We start from the raw sequence: 16,946 nt of genomic DNA on the forward strand, positions 1-16,946 counted from the left end.
TCCTGGACAAACTTGGTGAGGTCGAGTCGGAAAGTGTGCGCGCTTTATTATGTTGACTGTCAAGATGTCGACAATGACCAGGAAATAGTTTGTACCTGCGTGTAAAATTTTGACCGTGGCTGTTAAGAAGTCAATCCTTACACATCTGGCCCTTAACATCCTTCTCCCCACAAGGTGAACCCCCCCCCCCCAAAAAAAAAAATCTGTCCCTGCAGAGAATGACAATGAGCGACTCTTTGTAGGAAGAGAAAAAGACATCCTCGGGACACACGTGGAAGCGTTTTCAAAAGGCGCGGCTTCAAAAGGCAAAAAAAAAAAAAACGCTGAATCCAGCGCTGGCCTGTAACAGTTAAGAGCTTCTCAGTCGGGATCCCACTAATGATTAACATTCCTGGAGAAAGCACTCGGGCTGCAGTCTTTTTCACGGCGTTCTAATTAAGCACATGCCCCGGTGCCGCTGCACAGGGGGAAGGAACGGGGCGGCAGTTCAAACCCAACTTGCTTACCCATGCTTGCCCTCGTTTTCATTAAGCTCGAGAGGGTGTAGGTTAGAAACAGATACAACAATGCAGCAAACAGAAACGGTTAAGCTGTCAAGCAAAATAGTTCTTGAGAGCAAGTTCCGTTACGTATGCGGGAATGTTGCAACATATTCCCGCAGTGCACAGCCAAAAACCTGAATGCGGTTTTGCCAAGTTCAGTCTTTCTTCACACTTGAAGATTTTGAAAAGTCCCTTGGAAAACGTTGTTCTCACATGTTAAAAGAGAAGTTATATGAGTTTTTAGTCACAGCCAAGTCGGAGATTTTACAGAGACTGTAAATTTTGTAGGGGCAGAATTGACATGATTAATTCCTTCACCCCCCCACAATGCGGACTCGTACTCTTGGTGAGTGTCCCGTTTCCGGTTTTGTTAGAGCTGATCTATTCGTTGTTGGTTGTGTCACCGCAAAGTGCGAAAGATTTGTGATAATATCAAAAACGTTTGATACTGTCGTAAAACCAAGACGAGGAAAAGAAGGCCGAGATTACCGCCTTACACTAAAAAGACGGGAGCTCACTGTGACTCCACTAAAACGCCTTCTCACTTTCATTTTTTATTTTTTTATTTTTATTTTTAGCCTGAGACTGTGAAAATCGTTAAGCAGGGCAGTATACAGTTCCTCAAAACGCATTGAGCGCCTACTATGAGACCAAGCGGTGATTATCAACCAGGATGCGGCACGCTAGTCTGCCTCGAGAGATCCTCTGTGGGGCTGTGAGAAATTATCCAGTTTCACTTCATTTGTCCCCCAAAATTTGTTATTTTTAGCCTCGAAGTGTTTTTTTAATGCAATCATTTGTTTGAATATATGCATTATATTAGTGGCGAATATAATGCAGGAAGGGTCGACGGTGCTTTGGCTTGCACATGCACCAGAGTCGTCGACTGTAATCAGGTTTTGTGAGATTCAGTCTGAAGTTCTCATGAGGCCTTCTGTCATGTTCCAGGCATGAGGTTGTTTGTGTGTGTGTGTGTGTGTGTGTGTGTGTGTGTGTGTGTGTGTGTGTGTGTTTTAAGAGGAAATGGAAAAAAAACCTGACCCAACCGGTGGGCCTTATCACTCCCACAGCGAGGATGCCAGGCCTACTGGGCGCTCTCTGAAAGAACCGAACCTATTAGATGTCATCGGCGCGGGTTATTTTTGGAGACGCTAATAGCAACCATCATTCAGCAATGGTGCGCAAACATGGCAATGTTCCAGTCAATCAATGGCATGCCATAGTACAGTGAGCCCCCACACCCCATTTATCACGGGGGCATGTGTTGCATTCATTTGTGCTATAGAGTGAACAAAAATATATATATACTTTTTGTCATGGCCACATTTTAGTTACTGTTTCCCTTGGAGGGCCGTTCTGACTGAAACCATATAAAAAAGTAAATTAAGATAAGATAAGATAAGATATCCTTTATTCGTCCCACAATGGGGAAATTTACAGCCTCCAGCAGCAAGAATGTATGTAGAAAGAAGAAAGGAGAAAGAGAAAAAAAAAACAACAACCATCTTTCAATTAAATACAATATGAACACAAATGGATAAATCGCAGTACTATTTACAATTTTCCTTCACATCATTTAATTATTATTATTATTATGATTGTTATTTTTTATTCATCAGCCTGACAGCAGTCGGTAGGAACGAGCGTCGAATAAAAAAAAATTATAACAGTTTACTCCACTTTTGTTTAAGTTACTGTCATGATGGGTATGGTTACAAGAAAATCCTTACAATATTGTTTAATGTATTAAATATGAGAATTTTAAATTTTGGTCGAGATTTTATCAAGCATCATGGAAGTGGACATATTTGATTTGCCTTCGTAGGCCACATAAAATGATGTGGCGGGCCACATCTGGCCCCCGGGCCTTGAGTTTGACACCTCTGATTTAAACTGTCTCTAATTCACCCCAATTCAAATTCAGCTCCTCTCAAACGTATTTCCTGACATCACATTTGACACCTCAAGCCTTTGTCCACAATAGCATCAGAGGGATGTCATTGTCTAAAGGTATTAATGAGGACAAGGCTTCAAAATATTTTCCAAGGCATTAAATTCTGTCCAAAGAAACAAAAGCCATCTCTGTCAACCTCGTATGACAAAAAAAGTATATATATTTCACCCGCTCCCCTCCCCCCCCCAAAAAATCTGCAAAGTGAACCGCACTGTGGCACAATAAGAGCTGTAAACAAAGTATATTTAACCCTGCTCTTGAATTGGACCTCATTTAGAGTGTGTAGGTGGACCTAATATTGTGGCCACTGAGTGTCAATACACACACACACACACATCTGGCGAGCCAGTGCTTGTGTTTTCTTTGGGAGGCCGGCCCCTCGCAGGAAGACTCCGCGAGTACGGCAAACAAAAACGTCCCTTTTTAAGCCACCCGCTCACTCTGAGCCGCTGCACGCTTGTTGGATTTCTTATGTCCGAGCACACCAGAAATGTCCTCAGTCACCATCGGTCAACATTGACCCATCTGTGCGTTTGTCCTCCAATGTGTAACTTAAGCATGACATGTGACCACACTCGACGGGTTATATTTATTAAGATGCAGTTTTTAAACCATTTGTATATATATACAGTATCGTACAGTAAACATTGCTAACTGAAAATATTTGACTTCATAACAATGGGTAAAAGATCATTTTTGTAAGGGAAAGCTAGCGGGGTGCATAAACACAATTGAGACGCACCCCTAAAACAGAAATTCTCCACAAAACTCCAGTATGAGAGTTTTTTTTTTGTGTGTGTGTGTGTTATTTTAGGATTTTTTTTCGTAGTTTCGTAGTAGTTGGGCTGCCCTGGGTAAGAAAGTGTAATGAATTGCTGTTTTAGTCAACAAGTCAAGTCAACAGTATTTATAGAGCACTTTCAAACAGCCATCGCTGCATACAAAGTGCTGTACATGGAGCGATTTAACATTCACAATAAACAGTAAGACGAATCGGTAATAAAGGCGGTAGAAAGCACCAAACAGTAAAATCAAGAACAAATCGAAGTGATGCTGAGTCGAACGCCAAAGAGTAGGAGGGCAAAGTTTTGAGGAGGGCTTTAAAGATGGGCAGCGAGGAGGCTTGCCGAATGTTCAGTGGGAAGTCATTCCAGAGAGAGGGACCAGCAAACAGAAAAGGCTCAAGCCCCTGTGAGCCTCAGTTTAGTTCTTGCTACTTCTAACAAAGACTGGTCCACAGACCTGAGGCGCCGGTGAGGCAGGTGTGTAGGGGCGGATGAGCTCAGAGAGGTAAGGTGGCGCGAGATTATTCAGAGATTTGAAAACAAAGAGGAGGATCTTGAAAATAACTCTAAAATGAATGGGGAGCCATTGAAGGGATGCCAGAGTAGGAGTTATGTGCTCCCTCTTACGAGTACCAGTCAAGAGGCGAGCAGCGGCACTCTGGACCAGCTGAAGGCGCTTAACGGAGGGAAAAAAATTTTAGTCGGAAAAAATGAACAAATAAACAAAAGAGATGTCTTGGCAGGAAATCGCTGTTTTCCGTCCATTATTAAACCCCACTGAACTTTTTCTCTTATCGATGCCCACTGACTCCACCCCTGCGACGACACCATGGTGGGTGTGGTTGGAGCCAGGGGTGGGGCTTGGTAGGGGCAAGAGCAAGGGCGCACAGGAAGGGGTTAGGATGAGTGCGTTTGTGAACATATTTTGCATATTTTCAGGTCGGGGCCCGGAAAGGTTTTTGCTGAATCATGCACATTCAAAGAACCAGGAAAACCCATTTATGTTTTTTTTTTTTTTCCTAACATTGGTTTTGGCATAAAATATTAAATAATGTATATTTTGGTTTGGGTTTTTTTTTTTTGGGGGGGGGGGGGAGGTCAGTATAACTCCAATATAAAATTAGCATGCCTGGCGAATGTCATTGCATTAGCTTTCCATCCACTTGAGTACAAAATTTGGATTGTTTTACTCCGTGGTCCCACATCCCACATTGAGTTGGGCCTGAATTGGTGGAATCCATTGCTTGAAGGCATCTGAGAATGCTCTTTGACTTGGTTGTTTTCCGGATAAATTGATACGTTTCTTGTTAATGCCCATCCCGAAGACGGTGGTGATGACTTTGACACCCTCTGCTCAAATTTCGCTCCAGCAAAACTTAACTTGATGATCTGCTAACCGATCCTACTTTAAGCCTTTTTGAGAGGGTCAAGTTGTGGTGACCCTTCCAAAATCCAGAGTCACAATTATTCGGCCCAAATTGTCAACGCTGAACAAGTTTAACGTTTACGATAGCCGCCCTGAGTATATTCTGAGCAGATCCGAGGGGGCGGGGGGAAACACCTTTAGCACACCCCACGCTACAGGGAAATCTCTTAGAATAATCATTTGAGACGTCCAATCATTGAGCCTTTTCTGACTTAGAAGGGGGTAAAATGTTTCATTTGCTATGCGAGTCACCTTTTTTTTTACCTCACTAAGCTCATTGAATGCTTTTTTTTCCCACCTGTCTGCGTTTGCTACCTACGACCTTTCCCATTGTTTTTCTCAACAGCCTCACAGACAACTTTTTTAACCCTTTCAGGGCCAGCGGTTACGACAGTAGACAGTTTATCTGAACACAAACTGTTAATTGCTAAGGGAAACCTGTTCGAGACAGCCAATAATTTAATAGGGAAGAGGCGGGGCGGTTACAACGCTCACTTTTGACCCGATTCTCAGTCCGTGTTCCTCACTTTGTCCAAGACAAAAATGGCGACAAGTCAGCTTTGCGGAAGTGCGCGTTGGGGCATGCATTGTTCAAGCTCATGCATAAACATGTCGGCGATAGTGGGACGTTTGTGCGACGGGGACCGATTTCATCGGCGCGGTGGTCTGATAGTAATTACGACGCGCGGTAAACGTCATGTTTCCCCCCCCGCCCCCCGAGCTTGGGAGCTCCAGCCTTCCCTAACATCATCCTACAGAGCGACATATGCGCCTGGAAGCGCTAAAGCACTAACTACTTTTAATCACTGCAAAGTAATGCTTCGCATGTGGGTGCAATGTGTGCAAGGCAGATGGTGGAAAAACGCCTGCGTCCCACCGCACTGGAACGCCGCCCCCAATGTGATTCGACCAAGCTAGCGGTCTTGCGGCCACTGGCCACAGATTGGAACGCTGCTTTAAAGTGTCAGGGGGGGGGGGTTCATACGCAGTTCACTGCAGGGGTTCTCTAATGTTTGTTGGTTCCAAGGAGCCCTCGTAATCCGAATGCCAAGTGAACCAAAAACTGCAGTGCGTTAGTTTTTGTGTCTGTTTGGCTCAGTTGAAATATCTAAATTCCAGTTCTTCTCAAATATTCATACAAATTTGTCCAAATCGATGTTTGAAAGCACTTCCACTTTGCCGAGAAAATTCTTCCACCACACGCCGGTGTCACATCATGATGGTGATGAGATAATGTGAGTATTGCACAGGCGTGCCCCAGGCTGCCCACAATTAGGGGCCACGATAAAATCAACATTTTTACTATTTTGTGGTGGTCCAGGGTTAAATGTGCAGTTTGGAGTCATTTTTTGGAAGCTTAAATCCCAATGTGATGAGAATTAAGTCATATTTTTTCGAAATTGAAGAATGACATGACATTATTTGAAGTTGATCAAGGAAAAAGAGTCTTATGAATGATATGTCTCTTTTTCCGGTACAAAGTTTTTATTTTCGAAGCAATATGAATGTATTCTTAGGAGAAAAAAAATGGGGGGAGGGCGACTATTTTTCTTGACTGCAGTCCTTCACAAATAGTGCATAAAGTGCAGTTGCACATCCACGACAGTAGGGGCAGTGGTGCGCTTATTTATGTATTTATTTACTTTTCAGTGACAGAATAAAAACATTTTCGTTTTTCTTTGTTGTAAGGTAATCTATCTATGTTTTCCTTTTGTTGTTTTTGTTAATGTTAATATGAATACAGCATGATTTTAAGGGGTCCTGATAACACTTTTATCGATAAATGATACTATTTATAGTCACTGCAAGGAATTGGGTGGGGGCACAAAATGTTTTCTTCTTCCTGGGTGGGTGTAGCACTGCTCTACTAACAAGTAACTTTGAGGACTTTATTCATGCGGGAATGTCAAATTTATGTGATGATGTCTCGCATTATGCAATCTTCTAATTGGATCAAAGTTGTTGGTTGAGCTCATTTGTTTTATTGGTGCAGGATTGTCTCAGTCAATTTGTTGGGGACCCCCAAGATACAGCTGGAGGACCCCCAGAGGCCCATTGGCCCTAGTTTGAGAACCTTCGGTACTTGAGAGCTTTCTGTTTCTGCTCTGTGCCACGTTACCGCCCACCCCGACCCCCAATATCCGCCCCCGCAGATCTCGAGGTGCCACGTTCTTGCTGCCGAAGCAAACTGGACCCAGTGGGAAGTATAAAAAAACTGCCAAAGTGTTTGGCTTCGAGGGAATTTATGAGAATGGTATTAAGCCAGGATGATTGGTTCTAGTTTTTAAATCAACACACGGGGACGCTCTGCCAGTCCATGAACGCTCACTCCATGTCCTATTGGAAGCAAAACATGACACGCATGCATGCATGTTTATGTCTGCCCTTGGTCCCGGGCTTGCGTCGCGTCGTTCACGTCCACCAAAGCAGACGTGGATGCCGCCTTACAAGGTGCTACGACGAAAAACAGAGCTCACAGCTTTGCCCCTGTATGAAACGCTGCCACAACTTAGCCGAACGTGCTAAATATTTATTCATTTATTAAATAAACTCCGAAGCATCACTGCACCTTTGTGCTGTCATCTGATGAACCTGCACACAACGATACCTCAACTTACAAGTTTGTCAAAATGCAAGTTTCTTTGTCGTGAGTTGCAAGCAATAATTTTAAACTTAACGGAAAGCTTAAACATAAAACAAATGAGAGTGTTTTTTTTTTATTAGAGTATGACAACATGAGGCTGGTGATTTGTTGTATTCTTGATATCATTGGGGTATCTAAAGAGATTTGTGGAATTTAGACCATAGATGGTCAACTGCACCCATCCCCCCGTGATTTGTTTTACTGCCAACAGCGGTTAACCTATTTTTAAACTTGTTTGACAGTTAAGAAATATTTGAGTGAAACTTTCACACCAACCGTAAGTCACTCTATTTTTGGTCCCTTTAATTCCGTCGGGTTACTTTTAGGTTTATAAATATCTTGAACAATATCTACAGCCACAGTCATTCTAATTTGGAAAACCAGCTTTAAGTTGAGTGCGTGCAGAATTGGCAGTTGAGGCGTGAAATCCAGCCTACGTCTGGTCTTTGTTGGGGTGGGGAAATAAATAGTTCAATGTGTATTTGGAGCAACCTCCCATGTGACCACTAGGTGACACCATCACCTTAGTCGTGTGCTCGCTCCCGAGTTTGTCAGTCTCTCTCGCCCATTCAAATACTGTATCGTGTCAAAACAAACCAAAAAAGTCTCATAAGAACTGCCAACAATCACATTGTTGGCAGTGCACACTGCATTCATCAGTATGCTCCACTTAATAAGAGAGCTTCCAATGCGCAGTACCTCAGATAACCCCCACTAAAGCGTGTCCAAAACAAATTCAGTACCTCTCTCAACTCAAAAGTGCCCTGGTTTGGGTGACATCATCACCTGTGACATAGCAACACAGCCTGGCTGACTTTTGGTATGTTGTGAGACTTTAATGAGGTTTGCCGCGCTCATACGATTAGATTGTGAAACGGCACCGCGTCGCCAGCATTTTAGCCCGCTAGGACGGAAGTGGGACCATATTTGGTCGGTGGCGGCACATGATTTTGTCCAGCCAATCAGCAAAGGCGCATCATGAACGTCATAAAGAAAGTTAGAATTAATAAATAAAAAGGAATCGTGATTGTGCCGACGTTGGAAATATTAAACATTGTGGTAAAGTTGGTAGATTAATCAAACATACTAGTAACGACCATATAAAAAATTACAAACACGTCTCAATGCCTACCTATTGTAGGTACCTAAATTATTTACTTAGCTCTTGTTTTTTAAAATTATTATTATTGTTTCAGTCCCGTAACAAGGTGGCCAAAGTATGGCCGGGGGTCCAAATATGGACACACCATTCTTTCTTCTGGCCCACGGCGCAGATCATTTACGCCCCCCTACCAAAGGTCCTTTTTAATAATCTTATAAATATTACATAAACAAAACCCGTTTCAAGCTATTAAGTTTTCCAATTTATTTTTGGGACACTTTTGTTTTTAGTTTCTCTTTTTCAAATATGTTTTTTGTTTTGTTTTATGACATCCAGTATTTGTTTTCTTTTTTTTTTCAAATAATATTTCTGTTTACTGGAATATTGTTTTCTGGTTTAAGATCGTTTTTTTTCTCCCCAGTAAAAGAACCTAGGCCTATTTGACATATTTTACATCCCCATTTTTAACATTTTTTTTCCTTTTGGACTTCATCTATGTACGTCATGAACGACTAGGCCAAAATCATCTAGAGTTAAAAAATGTCTTAGACACTGTTCGGTGATGTATATCTGTACAGTATGCAGGTTACGCTCAACTATATTCAGTGAGTTAACCAAAATGTTAGAAACGGCCTTCAGTATTATGCAGGACACAGTTGTACCCCCCCCCCCCCCATCCCCCATCCACCCTGAAAACCACAACTACCATTAAGAAAAACACCTTTTAAAATCATTTGGGTGTCTCTGACCAGGCACTTCTCCACACACATTTCCAGAGAGTGACTTCCCATTTAGTGTCACTTCACGTGCGTGTGTTTGTGCGTGCGTGCGTGCATTCCTCCTCACACAATTCCACTTGGCCCTTTTGACATGCACGCAGTGGCGCACAGGCAGCGACGGAGCAGTTGTCACCCAAGTGACAGGCGACAGCTGAGTCCATACATCTGGAACTCCCAATGAGGAGGGGAGGGGGGTGAGCGGGGTGTTGGTGGGTGGGGGTCCATCCACACTCCCACACCACCCTGACTGCTTGTTTGTTTGTTGTTGTTGTTGTTGTTGTTTTTGGGGGGGGGGGGTGCTTATTTTTCCAGCCTCGCGCAAACGAGCCTCGAAGAGCAAGGGAAAGTGACACGAATCTCCCGATGTTGGTGCGTAAAAGCGCACCGATGAATGAGCTGACGTTCGGGTGGAACAATGCGTCTGTCCCTAATGCTAGACATGTATATCATTCAAAGTCAGAACCTCGTAAAAACACACGATGCATGTGTTTTCTTGTCTCCAACGAGCGTCATAAGTACCAAAAAGAATCTCCTTCCACTCACCTTGACTGGTGCCAAACGCGAGCATCCAAAGCCAATAGTCCCGAAAAGCGATCCGGGCTGCGTCTCATCGGCGTGTGAATGGTGACGGCTCCCGAAAAAAGAAGTGGCTCATTTGGAGAACAGCCCCCCCTCCGCCCCCCAACCCCACGGCCGAGCGCGCTGTCACAACATCGCCCACACTTGAGCGGCACACGCTTCGGCTGGGCTTTGTGGCGCTCCTTTACGTTGACATTACTGCGCCGGAGTGCGCGAGAGCCGCTCCACGCCTATTGGCTTAAAGCAGCCCGCACCAGTCCCCCCCCTCCCCTCCCAACTACCCCCCCCCCCCCCCCATCCCTCCTCACACACACGCACCTATTTCCCTGTCCCACAGAGAAGGAGCCAAACATTTGCTGGCAGTTTGCTATGACAGCAATGGGGAATTTAAAAGGAATTACTGGTGCAATTTACACATAAGATAGAATTGATGGATGGATCATTTCAAATTTGGGGATTTCCTGTTTTTTTTTTAAATATTATTATTAATTACAGTCCTAGACAATATCAAACTAAAGAGTTGGGTTACTCTCGGAACAATTGAATTATTTTACAGAGCACTTTACAAGAGCGACTGCAGCTGGAACAAAGTGCTGAATACAAATAAAGCCAAAGAAGGCAAACCAAGAAAAAGAAGATAAAGGTGATTGAAATGACATGTGATAATATACTGAAAAACATTAACAGAAATGTTTTAAAAATTCTGACAAGGATAGAGTCTCGTGTTGCGAGCCAATGAATAAAAGAAAGGCTAAGAACAAGTTTTAAAAATAAAAAGTAGGGAATCAAAGGGAATTGTTGGTGTAATTTACATACAAGATAGAATGGAAGAAGTGATTTTGGATGGATGGATGGTCTCAGATTTGTGGTTTTCGACAGAGCACTTTCATTTTGACATCCATCAGAGATGTAACTGAAAAGTAGTGCATAGCTAGCTGGCTAGCTAGCTAGCGACGGACGATAGCTAGCTGGATAGGTAGCTAGCTACCTAGCTAGATCGATAGAACTGTCAGGAAAAGCTGACTAGAACAACTAAACCATATTTGGGTTTAGAGGCATGTGAAATGGTGGCAGGTGTGTGGCGACTCCCATTGACTGTGTCATGAGTTTGAATGTAACTGGTGAATTTCTAACCCAGTCACACCCGAAGTTCTCAAGAGGGTGTGCACATTTGTGCAGCACCATTGTTCAACTTGTTTATTTTTACTTCTCCTCTCGAATTTTTTTTTCCAACTTGTGCAGGTCGCAGGTCATATTAATGGTGGAAATAAGTTTTTGTTCATGTTTTATCTTGGTTTCAGTCTTATATCAGAAAAACCTGGCATTTGAACAAGGGTTCATCGATTATATATGTATATATATATATATATATATTATTTAAAAAAAAACTTTTCTAAACATATCATCCTCATAGTGTCTGACTGTGTTACACCAGGCTTGTTTTCCATTGAGTTACCCCTCCCCGCCCTCAACGCCCGCCCCACCCTCAACCTTAGCCAGCACACCACACGCCATAAATGAAACCACAACAGTCAAGATAATCACACGCGCATTGATCTTGTTTGCACCCGTGTGCCGACAGCACGTCTTCTCAAAGTCAGACCCTGACCTGATGTGACCTTGCTCAAACGCTGTCCCATGACATCGGGAGTGACAACACACCCAAACCACACCACCATATCTTAATTCGAACTTCCGGCGTAAAAAAAGAGAGAAAAAAAGGCTTTGAAAGCGAATATGCGAGCACTGATTACATTGTATGCCCTTTGACTTTTACATCTTGCATCCATGTGAGTGACACGTCCCCTAGACTGTTGCAAGTGCATCTTAACTAAGAACAGGTTAGTTCCATAGTTGCACGAGGTTATTTAAACCACACTTGTGTCCCCCTTTATACAAAGCTGGATTCACCCAATTTGATGCAAGTGACACAATTTCCGATTCGAATTTCAGGTCAGGAATGACTTCTCATTTGTGTAAAAGCAACCGAACTGCACATCATGATGATGAAGCTCGGTTCACCAAGAAAGCTCACCGACCAGCAAGGGCGGGCTTGAGCGGGTCGTTTGCTAGGTAGCTAGCGAGACCTACAACCCCGAAAATGCATCTTTCCTTCAGACAATTCACTTTAGTGTGCTAGTTGCCAAAAGTACGCAAATCATGCAGAGAGTGATGAAATACAAGGAGTGGTGATTTGTGTGTGTGTGTGTTTTATTTTTTAACAAGTCAATCTTGTTAGCGAGCACCACTTTGGAGCACTTTGCGACTGGCAGTGAGTGTGTGCGTGCTTATGAACATTTGCTGTACATTTGATATTTGAAAAAAAAAACGGATTTTAAAACTTCAAACTCCATATCGGGAATGGCAAAAGAGCAACTGAAGCCGAGCGATCCTTTCACATGAGTGATGGTTGCCCCTTAAAAGGAGAACGTTAAACCGTCCGGACTCGAAAGTTCCAAAATGTCATATTTATGACGCCCACAGCATCCATTACATAATCTTCAATCATAAATAAAAAGAGATGTCCAGCATTATTTAACTTACCTCAGTACTTTATGGGGGGGGGGGGGGGCTGAAACCATTTCATAAGATTAGGATCTTAAATGTGCCCTACAAAAAGCCCTTCCTTGTTCATTTCAAGATGAGAGCATCTCCTTTAGCTTATCATTCAACTTCACTCAACTGCACGAGTCGTTGTTTGACTTTTTGACCGATGACCGTGCCTGCACCATCTGGACAGGTGGCCATTTAACACCACAAGCCAGCCCGTAGTTACAACCGAGATGGATGGAATATTTGCTGGGGTGTTCTTAAGCAAACGTGCTGCTTCGGCGCTTAATGTTTGCTCTGCTTTTTTTTTTTTTTTTTTTTTTTAAATGAGCCCTCGCCTGTTTGCATTGGCTCCGCTCGAGCTGCCGGACTGCTGAAGGTGACATGATGGGATTGATTTTAATGATGCAGGTTGTAACTTTCTGTAAAATGAGAGGAATGTTTGCTCTGCGGACACTTTATTAGGTACAATAACCCTTTATTGAGCTGAGATCCTTTTTTTTTTGTAACTTGAACGAATTGTCACGCAGGATTTGTTGTTTTTGGTTGTTGTTATGCTCGCTTCACGATTACAATGTTTTTGTTGCTTTTGATTGAGACATTCCCATTTTTTTTTTTTTTTAATGGGGCGATTTGAAATCAATTATTCAGCTGAACGTATGGCACTCGCAATTTATACCCTGATGTATTGCTTTGGGCACACTGCTTGAGTGTTATGTGAATGTCTTCTCGTTGAATATAATCCTACTAGTTGCTTAACTGCTGTTGCAAATTGAGTGAGCTGTTATTTTCCAAAAGGATTCTTTGAGTTTACACGGGAAGTCTGCAGTGCAAACAAAGGCAGGAAAACAAACAAACAAAACGAGCAGGGCGCAGGGTTAATAGCCAAAGGCTAAGGCGGGGCCGTGCGGCCGAGCAGCTGGACCTCTTGACCAGTCACCCGGTTGCCGTCCGTACCCAAACACCGCTGACCGATTGTGGACTTCAGGTGGTCTCACATCCCCCAACAGACCAAATTTGGCTTTGCTGTCGATATGTTTGGCACAAATTGACAACATCACGTGACTCAAAACAAGCTCTGCGCCCGTGCTTCGTTATCCAGGTCAGTGAAGGTGGCAGGAGTTCTTCCTTCTTCTATCCTTTAAGACTTGAAGTCCAAAAGGCTTTTTTTTTTTGGTTTGTTTTTGAACTCTGAGATCTGGAGTTTGGAAGTCAAGCTAGTTGAACGTTTGCCGGGACACGTCCACATAAAACACACCTGAAGCAATTGGGCAGTTGGCGGGCGGGGGAAACACCTTGAACCGATCACCAGCCAATCATCGACGAACAGCCAATCGCAGTCACAGTCACACCTGGGGACTATTTAGAGTGCCCCGTGAATCTACGGTGTATGTTTTTGGAATGTGGGAGGACACCGGAGTACCCGGGGGAAAAAACCCACACAGGAAGGCCGGAACCGGAATCAAACCTTACAATTCTGCACTGCCAGGCCGGCGTGCTAACCACTTGGTCACCGTGCCACTCTGGTATTAAAATCACCTCATTTTTCTCCTCCTTGAACCAAAAGTTATCGTCCAATCTTGCTCCGATCTCTTTCCAAAAAGTGTCGAGCGATCGCCAAGTCCGCTGAAACGGCACAAAGCCGTCGAGGCGCACTGTTAGCTTAGCTTGCGTGTCAGGCATTGTGTGAATACCGGCCCATTATGTCCGATACGCCTCCCGTTATTAGGCCTCGTATCCGCCGCCGGCCTGCTGCTCCCGAAATAACTACAGACGACCAGTGAAACAAGAGGAGGCTTTTGTTCGCGTCCGACAGCGCTAATTGTGGAACTGTTCCCAACTGTTGGTTGCGCTCATTACCATATCTGCCTGTCTTTGGCGCGCGCTTATGTGTGTAATCGTTAGCTGCTAATGGGCCACAGGCAGCAAGCTAGCTGGAAGAAATAGCAACCGGGGCCGATCAAATAGCGCACGTCCTTCTGTAAAAGCAAAATCTCCCCCCCCCCCCTTTTTTTAGTGTGCTTTGGCTGTATTTGTTTGAAACGGTTCAGCTAGCTTATTAATGTGACTCAAGCGCACCCGTGACATGTATTTCCAGTTGGGTTGCACCTCCAGTGCGTTTCGCACAACAAGGGTCCTCATTCTTGCCGTTCTTCCGACTAAATGCCATTTCCAGCTCCAGCTGTCATAATAATTCAGAAGTTGCCCCCGAATGACTTTTGTGAAAGAGCCGTATCCCTAGAAAGCATTCAAACGCAAGTTCCAAGCTTGGATTTTTGCTGGGGTTTTTTTTCGATCACTTCCTCTGATATTTTTATGAGTGTCCCTGCACATGCTGTTGCTGAGACTCTCCAAAATATCGCGATTGTTATTCTTGAGCCAGTGAAATTCCTGACTCCAAAGCTCAAAACCGTACTTGGCAGATGCGTTCAAATATACGAGCGGTAGTGGACGCGGACGTGATGGCCAAAGAGCAACCTCGTAATTCTCTGCAAATTCATCAAGGAAAAAAACCACTTGCCCTCAGCGACATGAAATTTGCAGTCGACCGCAAAAATGTCGCAAGAACCTACACCTGGAAAGACGCAAGAAGTCTTCACATATTGGGTTGAAGTTTCGATTTCAGTGACATTTTGTTCACTTCCAGATGTCCTTCGAAGTGACACTTTTATTTTATCCAATTGCTCCCGAATATAAACCGTGTTTACGAGACAGACGTGTGACGCTACCTGGCGAAGGATTTCACTTTTGCCAACTTTTGATGACTCGCCAACCAAAAAAAGACCCCACAAGGCACACAACGGTTTGAGTGTGAAGGGAACCTGGAACTCAGTCTTTGAGATTTACGTCTCATCCAGTTTTGATCCATTTTGGATGTAGTTGCAGTCTGTTCAGGTTCTCCGCAGTGCTGCAAAAACCAGACAAAGGTGCTCCTGCTTCTGTACCGCAAGACTTTAAAGTTGACGCCAATTTGTGGGACTTCACGTCGAGTAATGTCATTAGGAAATGTATAAATGCAGGCAGGAAACTGTCAGGGCTCGACGGCATACAATGCTCTCCCAGTTCTGAGTTGGCCGTGACCTGCGGAGGCTTGTTGGCTTCCTGGCAGGGGGAACCAGGAGCGCCGGGGGAAAGACAAACATTCAGCCATGCCACCGAGCGCACCGGAGCCCTGTGGACAATCGCTCCCTTTTCTGACGTCTGCATCATTGTACATCCCCCGTATGACCTCAATCCAACTCACTCTCCAAAGTCGAAATCCTCGCGGCATATGAATCATCATCCAAAATTTCACAGTCTGCTGCTACTTCCCAACGTCATTTCAACAGGCAGCATTCTCACAGCCCGCTTTCTGTTGCCTTTGAGGCAGTGAGGAGCGGACAACCCGCGCTTCAGTTAAGGTTCCTAATGTCAGGGGTGCGCAAATCCGGTCCTCGAGAGCCCCTATCCAGCCGATAAGAGGCAGAAGCTGACCACTTCTTACATCATCGGTCTTGAGCAGTCATGGTGCTTATTCTCTTGAGACCCTGTTATTCGAATGGAAACCCGTCTCAGGTTATAGTCCCTGTAAAGTGAAAAATATATGTCGTTAAACATGGCACACCACAGAGAAGAGTTTTTTTGACAGCAACCCTGCCAAACCGGGGCGGCCCGGTCGGTGATCAAGTGGTTAGCGCGTCGACCTCGCAGTGCAGAGGTATCGGGTTCAGTTCCAACTCCGGCCTCCCTGTGTGGAGTTTGCATGTTCTCCTAGGGCCTGCGTGGGTTTTTTCCGGGTACTCCGATTTCCTCCCACATTCCAAAAACATGCATAGCAGCCAGGCTGATTGTACTCTCAAAATTGTCCCTAGGTGTGAGTGAGGGCACAGATGGTTCGTCTCTGTGTTCGTTAACTGTCAATCTAATGCCACTTGCACTAGCTGGGAAAATGGATGCGACTTCATATACTTTGTAAAATCTTTCTTCTGCCGACACATAACTACAACTTTAAAATAACACCATTTAAAAAACAAATCTGTGTGACATTCTCACACTCGCAGCCAATAATGAGGCACTCTAAAGCAGCCACTCAAGCAGACTATATAAAGGGAAAATGTGGGCGTCGGCATTGCTAGCAAGCGAACTACATATTGCGCTGAATGCAAGCAAAGATATTAACGTTTTTATATGGTGGTGGAGGGCCGACGTACGCCTGGGCCCAACTGCGTCAAAAAGAATCGTGAAAAGCGAAATGTTGAAAAACCATAGCGGGGTTTTAGCTGTATCGCCACAACCGAGTGCATCTTAGTTCTCAGTCTTTGCACATATTTTCATCCATGATCTTAAAGCACAGAAAATAAATTGAGAAACAAATCTCTAAATTCACTTTTCAGGCACCAATAATGTTAACCTGTAACCTGATAAGCTGTCCGCTTTGGTAACCGCTGTCCCCGAAAGGGTTCAATCAATCAAGAGTTCTCAGAGTTGCATGAATGTATGGCCGCAGTTCCGAGACGTTGCCTGTGAGCCATTTCTATAAATTCCTCCCCCCTGCAATATAAATAATCCCTTTTTAAGATCATCCTCCTTTTTCTGCGGAAATGTG

At 44.1% G+C, this 16,946-nt stretch overlaps 1 protein-coding gene across 2 annotated transcripts in view; it reads right to left on the reverse strand.

The window, feature by feature from the left end:
- The window catches only part of prickle1a (prickle homolog 1a), a 29,334-nt gene extending 19,305 nt beyond the window's left edge, over positions 1-10,029 (reverse strand). For both annotated transcript variants that reach the window (XR_007961677.1, XM_052060686.1), the window contains exon 1: positions 9,776-10,029. Coding sequence is in view for 1 of the 2 variants with exons in the window: in XM_052060686.1 (XP_051916646.1) it covers positions 9,776-9,843 (68 nt within the window). In the remaining variant the exon portion in view is untranslated. The remainder of the gene's footprint in view (positions 1-9,775) is intronic.
- Positions 10,030-16,946: the final 6,917 nt, after the last annotated feature.

This window comes from Hippocampus zosterae, chromosome 3 (assembly GCF_025434085.1).
Source record: "Hippocampus zosterae strain Florida chromosome 3, ASM2543408v3, whole genome shotgun sequence".
Taxonomy (NCBI): domain Eukaryota; kingdom Metazoa; phylum Chordata; class Actinopteri; order Syngnathiformes; family Syngnathidae; genus Hippocampus; species Hippocampus zosterae.